This window comes from Cucumis sativus, chromosome 6 (genome assembly GCF_000004075.3).
Source record: "Cucumis sativus cultivar 9930 chromosome 6, Cucumber_9930_V3, whole genome shotgun sequence".
Classification (NCBI taxonomy): domain Eukaryota; kingdom Viridiplantae; phylum Streptophyta; class Magnoliopsida; order Cucurbitales; family Cucurbitaceae; genus Cucumis; species Cucumis sativus.
Window position 1 is genome coordinate 23,972,224 of NC_026660.2, and position 9,001 is coordinate 23,981,224.

The window sequence follows — 9,001 nt, forward strand, 5'->3', positions numbered from 1 at the left end:
TTGAAAAAATGTTGATACATCTTTAATTATTATTTATAAACTATAATTTTCTTTTTAAAAATCTCCATAATAATTTATACAATTTCGTAAGTTAAAATTTTATTATGTTTCTTTTTCTATAAACAAATTTTAACAAATTTTATAGTTAATAATAATTTTGAGTTTATCTTTTTCCCAAATGTATGTGTGAATAAATAAAGTTAAATATAACAGTTGACAACTATTTAGACCTCAAAATAACGTAGAGAGCTAAACTAATTCGTCTTCCTTAACGCGGAAGACGAATTATTATTTTATAGTCAAACTGTAAATACCCAATGAAAGAATTTCAAGAAAAATTTCATGTTCTTCCTTTGATTCTGCGATTGGGGAAATTGGAAAAACTTTGAAGTTTACATTTTTAGATTTCTAGGTCACGAGTTGTTGAAGAATCACATAAGAGGAAGCTTGTGAGTTGAGCTTTCCGTTTATTTATTTTGGTCAAACTTTTTTCTTTCCTACTGAACCCATGGCTGATTGTTAAATTTCGTTGTTCAAGTTTCCAGAATTTATAAAGGTATGCATTTTTTATCTATTCATTATTTTAATCTGGACATTGATTTAATACAATGTTGGATGCTTTTAAGTCATTTGAATTTCAAATTCAACCTCACTGATTTTGGTTTAGAGTTTAAATGGAAGTAATGTTATTGGTTTTGATGAAGGGTTTATTATTGAATTTGTTTGTATTATCTATTGGTTATTTCATTTTGTTATTGTTCTGTTTGAGTGCTGTACTACTAGAATATGAATGGACAATCTTCAATGAAGTATTTGGGGATTATAATGTGTAATTTGTAGAAGATTTGAATGAACTATCTTGAATGAACGGTTTAGTTAAGTTACCAGCCTTCTAATTGTCTGTATTGACAGAGGATTTCAGTTCCTTGATTGTTTATTTTAATGTCCTACCAGGTGTCTAATCTATTCAACCGGGCCAATCGATAGAAGTTTTATAATTAGCCACAGACTTTACTTACTCCTTCTAGTTTGCCATACGATCTTAAAATGGTGCCTCTTTCTGATCTTTTCCCATCCTTTGATCACTGTGCTCGTCTCTTTTCAAAATGCATTCAACACAAACATTTAAGGGTTGGCATGTCCTTGCATTCCCACCTTATCAAAACTGCACTTTCATTTGACCTCTTCCTTGCAAATCGTCTTATTGACATGTATTCCAAATGTAATTCTATGGAAAATGCACAGAAGGCATTTGATGATTTGCCCATTAGAAATATTCATTCGTGGAATACCATTCTTGCGTCCTACTCTCGTGCTGGATTTTTTAGTCAAGCTCGTAAAGTCTTTGATGAAATGCCTCATCCAAATATTGTTAGCTACAATACCTTGATTTCTAGCTTTACTCACCATGGGCTGTATGTAGAATCAATGAATATCTTTCGACAAATGCAACAAGATTTCGATCTTTTAGCCTTGGACGAGATTACTCTTGTGAGTATAGCAGGTACTTGTGCCTGTTTGGGTGCTTTGGAGTTCTTGCGTCAGGTTCATGGAGCAGCTATTGTCATTGGATTAGAGTTTAATATGATTGTTTGTAATGCTATAGTTGATGCTTATGGTAAATGTGGCGATCCAGATGCGTCATATTCTATTTTCAGTAGAATGAAGGAGAGAGATGTTGTTACCTGGACCTCCATGGTTGTAGCTTATAATCAGACATCCAGGTTAGATGATGCTTTTCGAGTTTTCAGTTGTATGCCAGTAAAAAATGTTCATACTTGGACTGCATTGATTAATGCTTTAGTGAAGAACAAGTATAGCAATGAGGCCCTGGATTTGTTTCAACAAATGCTGGAGGAAAAAACTTCTCCAAATGCTTTCACATTTGTAGGCGTTTTAAGTGCCTGTGCTGATCTTGCTTTGATAGCAAAAGGCAAAGAGATTCATGGACTCATAATCAGAAGGAGCAGTGAACTTAATTTTCCAAACGTATATGTATGTAATGCTTTAATTGATCTGTACAGCAAGAGTGGTGACGTGAAATCAGCTAGGATGTTGTTTAACTTGATTCTTGAAAAGGATGTAGTATCGTGGAATTCATTAATAACTGGGTTTGCACAAAACGGGCTTGGAAGGGAAGCACTTCTTGCCTTCCGAAAGATGACAGAAGTAGGGATAAGGCCTAATAAAGTGACGTTTTTGCTGTGCTGTCTGCCTGTTCCCATACTGGTTTGTCATCTGAAGGATTATGTATTCTGGAGTTAATGGAGAAGTTTTATGATATTGAGCCTAGTTTAGAACATTATGCAGTCATGATCGATATGTTTGGAAGAGAAAACAGACTTGCTGAAGCATTGGATTTAATATCCAGAGCACCCAATGGATCAAAACACGTTGGGATATGGGGTGCAGTTCTGGGGGCTTGTCGTATACATGAAAATTTAGACCTGGCTATAAGAGCTGCAGAAACTTTGTTTGAGATGGAGCCAGATAATGCTGGAAGATATGTAATGTTATCTAATGTATTTGCTGCAGCAAGTCGATGGATGGATGCCCATAATGTGAGAAAACTTATGGAGGAAAGAGGTTTCAAGAAGGAAGTAGCATATAGCTGCATAGAAATAAGAAATATAAGGCATAAGTTTGTGGCAAGAGATAATTCCCATAGTCAGATGGGTGAGATATATGAGTTAATGTTTATACTACTAGAGCATATGAACATTATTGGTTACATGGCTCTTGATGATGGTATTTACTTTTATGATGGATACAGTACTTGAACTTTGGGCATGATCTATTTGAATCCCGTGTCTCACCATTGCAAATATATTGTAAAAGTTAGCAATTTCATTGAATGAATTTGAGAATATGAAGCGGAACGATTAAGCTACAAGGCTGAGAAGGACGGATTGCTATCAAGTAGGAGATCTTGATTTTATTTTATTTATTTGTTTTAGTATTATTATTGTTTTTGTTTGTGGTAATATACATCTAGTTTTAGTCGGTAATGCATGAGAATATTTATCATTCAACATTTCAGTGGCTAAATGAATCAATTATAGGTCATCATCATCGTGCTTGTAGTATTTTATTTTCTTTCCCCACCATATTTGTGTGATACCATTACAAATAATCCTAGAAAAAATTGTGAAAATTTGAACTTGTACAGGGCTGGACACGACTGGGCACACCAAGGTTAAGAAAAAAATAGATTTTCTTAATTCTTATAGACTGAATTTTTGTAAATTGATCAATCTTAAAGTATGAGGACGCTATCTTCTTTCTTTAGTCATAGCCAACTAATTCCATTTATATCTTGTAAGATTTGAAATGTCGTCAATTGGCTAAGCTCTTTATCTTTTTGGTGAAGTACTGTAACAAAAACTTACACGTTTTATTGATAAAGAAGTATAATATCGATATCAATATATAGACATATGTTTTATCATAAAAAAAGTGCACGCATCCTACTTTTTTAGAAATTGACCTGTCATCATGTTTGTTTTGTGTTGCTTTGGTGTTTTCATTTTTTTTTAATTTTCTTTATGTATTGGTGACTCTGATTCTTACATCCTATTATATTATCCAATAGGAAGATTGTCTTTGATTAAGAGATATCTTTCATGGAATGTGGCTCACTAGTGATTTTCGTCTTGCTGCTTTTCTTTCTGTCTTCATGACTTTGATCGTTTCTTCCTTTTCTGTAACTTGCTAGGAAGACTGCTGTACTGGAGGTAAAAGAGCTGATGAAGTTCTGTTCTTAATTTAGACGGAAAAGTTTGTAGGTGTGAGGGCTCTAAGAGTTAGTTTGCAGAGATGAAATTCAGAAATAATTTCCCTGTAAGAGGGCATCATCTTTTCTTGGTCGTAGTTGCTCTCACATTCACTGTCTTGGTGTTGTGGGCTTGGGAGAATCCTTTCCTTACCGCTTCTCAGTCAGTTCAAGCATGGTATAGAAATTCTTATGCAGGTATGCTTGTCAATGCTTGTTTATAACTCTAGAACTGGTCTACTATTAAATTAGACTAGTTTTTGGTATTCTTCGTTGTTCTCTTCTTGTTGGAACTATTAGATTTTTGAGTTCAGTAGTACATTTCTTTTTTATGACAAAGACAATCTGATTGGAGAAAAGTGAAGTTTGGGAGGTTAAAGGAAGTAAGCTAAATATGGCCTTTATACACAGTTTTTGGTTTCTCCTTTAAAATTTTGAAATTTGCTCTCAAAGGTATTGACTTTTTAGTCAAGTTACTATTTTCAATAACGTGGTTGTAGTTGAGTAGAGAAACTATGACGTAACATTGACAACCTTATATTCTATGAATGGAAAATATTTGAATGTTAAGTTTTTATCTCATTTCATCCAAATTAGAAAATCCCGTTGGCCTTACCTAAATAGAAGCTTACTTGATGGACAACTTCAGTGTACATGCTCCTTCAGTTTCATGCAACTCTCCCCATTCACTGTTGGTGCAGCCTTTTCTCTTGACTCATGCTACCAATCCCCTTTCTCGCAAACCTATATTATTCAGCCTTAATGCTCTTAGAAACCTACCCCATGAGCATACGGTTCTCCTTTCATTTCTTTTAGTAATTGGGTCCGTGGGTTTTCTTCTCCAAAATAGTTGGTTGGACTTTTTTTTGGATGTCATAGTTGGTTGGGTTTTTAATATAAGAGAGTTGGTAAATTTTTAATATAAAAAACTGCCAATATTTTTACAATGCTGCATCACTGTTGCTATATCAATTTCAACCACATTTATTGAATACGGATGTTTTTGAAAAATTTGGAACTTTGAGGACAAAATTGAAACTGTCAAATTGGCAAAAGAAGAAATGGTTCATAAATGTAATGAATTTAGTTAAATGCTGAAACATATTCAAATGCAAATTTAATGTATTTTGCCTTCTCTTGGTATATTTGTACCTCGCTGATGGTTTTTATTTGCTTAGGGTTCGTCGTAGGTTCAACAAAAAGTTCTGTATTACCTAACACAGTAAGGGAGAACGTTGAAAAAACATATTCAAATTCAAGTATAAAGAAGAGATAATACAAGATGATGCAAATTCAGAAATTACACCCACAGATTCTGCATTCCAAATAGTTCTTGAGAGGAGCAAGAGTAATCAGAATAGTAAGTACTGAGCCTAAACTAGTGGTGCTGTTTTCTAATCACTAGTTTGCATGTTATTTTCTCTTTCAGAATTGTTCCCTACGGTTGGGTAACCGTTAGGAGTTTCATGGTGGCGTAATCCTTGCTTGTGATTGAAGCTTATTTCTTATTGATTTTTGTTCATGTCTCAAAAGAGAAGTTTTACGATTTCTCTCATTGTAGAAGGGAAAATTCTAAATCAGCTATTTAACTCTTCGTTTTATTGGCACATGATTTGTTTGTTAGTTAACTAACGGTCTAAGTAGTTTTTGGAACTATTTTAGAAACCTTTATCAAACCTCAAGGACTAAAATGTTCATTTTGAAACTTCATGGACCAAAGAGACATCCACTTTAAATCTCAAAGACCAAAAGTGTATTTTGCCATTTTATTTTATTTTTAGATTTCATAGTTGGTTGGATTTTTTATATAAGAGGGTTTGGTAATTATTTAATATAAAAAAATGTCAATTCAAAGAAAAACATCACCATTGAAATATCAATTTTCAACCACATTTATTGAATATGGATGTTCTTGAAAATTTTGACACTTTGAGGACAAAATTAAAACTGTTAAAATCAGCAATATAAAAGATGGTTCATAAATGTAATGAATTTAGAAAAATGCTGAAACATAAATGCAAATTTAGTGTATTTTGCCTGTTTTTGCTATTTGTGTACCTTGCTGATGTTCTTTATTTGTTTGGGGTTCATGGTAGGTTCCACAAACAGTTCTGTATTGCCTAACACAATAAAGGAGAATTCTGGAAAAACATATTCAAATTCAAGTACAAAGGAAAAGACAGTAAAAGATGATGCAAACTCAGAAGTTAAACTTACAGATTCTGCATCTACAATAATTTTTAACAGGAGCAAGAGTAATCAGAATAGTAAGTACTCAGGCCAAAATCGTGGTGCTGTTTTCTAATTACATACTTAGCATATTTATTTTCTCTTCGCAAAATTGTTCCCTTCAATTATGAAACCGTTGGGAGTTTCATGGGGGCGTGATCCCTGCTTACTGTTTATGATTGGAGCTTCTTTCTTATTGACTTTTATTGATGTCCCAAAAGAGAAATTATTTTACAATCTCATTGTAGAAGGGAGAATTCTAAAATGAAGGATACCTAGAGATGTTTTGAATATTTTGATATCTTGAAACTCATGATAATTCAAAATGTGCTTTATCAGTCGTTTACTTTGTTCGATGCTATGTTCTTGATTAAAGATCTAGTCGTGGTAAAAAAATTTGACCGGTATCCTTTTCCTAGTGTTGTTACTCTTTACATCAGAGCCCTCTTATAGCAATAAAGAGAAAGGAAACCATATGGATTGTTGTTGGTGAAATTTTCAATTATTTAGACCATATGGATTATGGCTTTATAGAACAAATTTTCCTCATCTAAGGTCTATGTTTTCCTCACGAAACAAAGCTTCGATTGTTAAATATTGAATTATATTGATATCAGGCATTTATCATGAAGGCCATGACATGCATATTAATCCAATATTTAATTTTATCTATGAAATTAGCTTATTCAGTGCACATTAAATCGGTTTGTTTGTTATATTGACTGATTTAACTTTTCAGCCTGTAGCTATGGAAATGGAGGATGGGTCCTTGACAATAGTCGACCGCTATACTCTGGCTTTGGATGTAAGAGATGGTTATCAGCAATGTGGTCATGTAGACTGACCCAACGGACAGATTTTTCCTATGAAAAATATCGTTGGGTTCCCAAAGATTGTGAATTGCCAGCATTTGAGCGGTCTGCATTCCTGAAAAGGTAATGACTTCCTTCTATATTTTTGCATATAGGTTTAGCAAGTCTGATAATATAAAACTGTCTTGTTTTATTTAGTGTATTGGTTTTAAAATTTTCAACCAAACAATTTCCACCATACGATGAATTCTGAAAGTATAGGTATCTATCTTATGGTCCTCAACTCTCTGCCAAGTGAACTATTTAATGGATTGTGATTTACTAAGGTTACTTTCTGCTATTCTCGACACTCTCTGAATGATCTGAATTTGTTCCATTCAGAATGCAGGACAAAACCATCGCATTCATTGGGGATTCATTAGGAAGGCAGCAATTTCAGTTTTGATGTGTATGGTCACTGGTGGGGAAGAAAGGCCTGAGGTTCAAGATGTAGGAAAGGAATATGGTCTTGTCAAAGCCAAGGGTGCAATTCGTCCTGATGGCTGGGCATATCGTTTCTCAAATACCAATACTACCATTTTATACTATTGGTCATCTAGCCTCAGCGATTTATTGCCTTTGAACACATCAGACCCAGCCACCGATGTAGCAATGCATCTTGACCGTCCGCCAGCATTTCTGAGAAAATTCCTTCATCTATTTGATGTGTTGGTTCTCAATACAGGACATCATTGGAACAGGGGAAAAATGAGACAAAATAGATGGGTAATGTACACTGATGGAGTTCGTAGTGAACTCGGGAACTTAAAAGAAATAGGCATAGCTAAAAATTTTACGGTGCACAGTATCGTGAAATGGCTCAATTCACAACTCCCTTCCCATCCTCGACTCAAGGTTTTTTTCAGGACCTTATCACCTCGGCATTTCCGCAATGGGGAATGGAATTCTGGAGGTAGCTGTGACAACACAAGACCATTATCTGGAGGAAGCAAAGTAGAGCAGAATGGATCAAGTGATACAGTTGTTGAGAATGCTGTAAGAGGTACACAAGTAAAGATATTGGATATAACTGCTCTTTCATATCTAAGAGACGAAGCTCACAAATCCAATTACAGTATCAAAGGAACATCGAGCGGTAGCGATTGCTTGCATTGGTGTCTCCCTGGTATCCCGGATACGTGGAACGAGATTCTTATTGCACAAATATAGATTCTTTTGTCTTGAAGATTTTAGATTTTCTCTCTTGTGTAATCCTGGAAGACTCATCTTTCTAATTTTTGCTGCCTAGAGCTGTACTAATTGGTTCAGGGGAAGATGATCACTGATGAGATGGCGTTGGTTGCTACTGAATTAAATTATATGGTGGGTATTGCCTACGTGTCATTTTTCATTTAAAAAGAGTCAATTTATACTTGTAAACTGTATAAATTACATGTATCAATTTAAACTATAATAAGTATATTTCATTTAACAAACTGGTGGATCAGCAAAATGGATGATTAGAATTAATGCATTGACATTTTTTATAATTGTACTTTTATCTAAAGGTTCAAACTGATTCGAAAATACAGGCGAGTAAGGGTTTCAAATGCTTTTTGATATGAGACGAGGGTGTAAAGAAAACATATTGACTTTTGACTTTATAGAATGATGCTTGATAATGTTCATGTTTCTGTTCTTCTTCATTTATCGAGAAAGCATGCTTGTTTGATCCTAATCATTCCCACCCATTTGTTTACGAGGCCATTAGGTATCAAATCCTCACAATCATTTTTCAAAGTTATACTATACAAGAGTTACAGATTTATCAACAAATGAGCTCCTTGTAAGGCCTATATAATTCACAACTACCAAGAAATCACGGGTAGTACTGCCATCCTTAAGTAATAGTTCCTGCTGTTTGGTCGCGATCATCTACTGCGAATTGTGCAATTTCCTTTACGTATGGGGCAGACGAACCATAATCACCCAGAGGAGTACGCATATATCTATGTATCTTTCTAAATTATTACTTAATAAAAGGGTATACTTTAATTTGTGTCCATCTTTCCCATCAAAATGTTGTTTCAAATTTATAGAACTCTGCTCTCCAATTTATTCTATTCCTTTAGCGATTACATTCAACTTAACGAATAGTAATCGCTATTGTTAGGAATCTAATTCGTGTATTCCCTTTTTATTTAAGATT

The 9,001-nt window shown here is 34.2% G+C and overlaps 2 protein-coding genes across 2 annotated transcripts; both read left to right on the top strand.

Annotated features, from left to right (window-relative positions):
- Nucleotides 1-239: 239 nt before the first annotated feature.
- On the top strand, nucleotides 240-8,342 carry LOC116404806 (protein trichome birefringence-like 14). The gene is given in 6 exon segments (XM_031888298.1): nucleotides 240-556; nucleotides 3,720-3,970; nucleotides 5,869-6,039; nucleotides 6,741-6,936; nucleotides 7,195-7,250; nucleotides 7,253-8,342. Coding segments are annotated over 5 exon segments (1,347 nt in total). The 5' UTR covers nucleotides 240-556; nucleotides 3,720-3,816; the 3' UTR covers nucleotides 8,023-8,342.
- Nucleotides 1,048-2,265, top strand: LOC116404517 (pentatricopeptide repeat-containing protein At2g21090-like). The gene has a single exon (XM_031887040.1). The coding sequence runs from the start codon at nucleotides 1,048-1,050 to the stop codon at nucleotides 2,263-2,265; it is 1,218 nt and encodes a 405-aa protein (XP_031742900.1).
- Nucleotides 8,343-9,001: the final 659 nt, after the last annotated feature.

Coding starts and splice junctions, on each gene's coding strand:
- LOC116404517 (XM_031887040.1), top strand. CDS start 1,048: ATGGTGCCTCTTTCTGATCTTTTCCCATCCTTTGATCACTGTGCTCGT.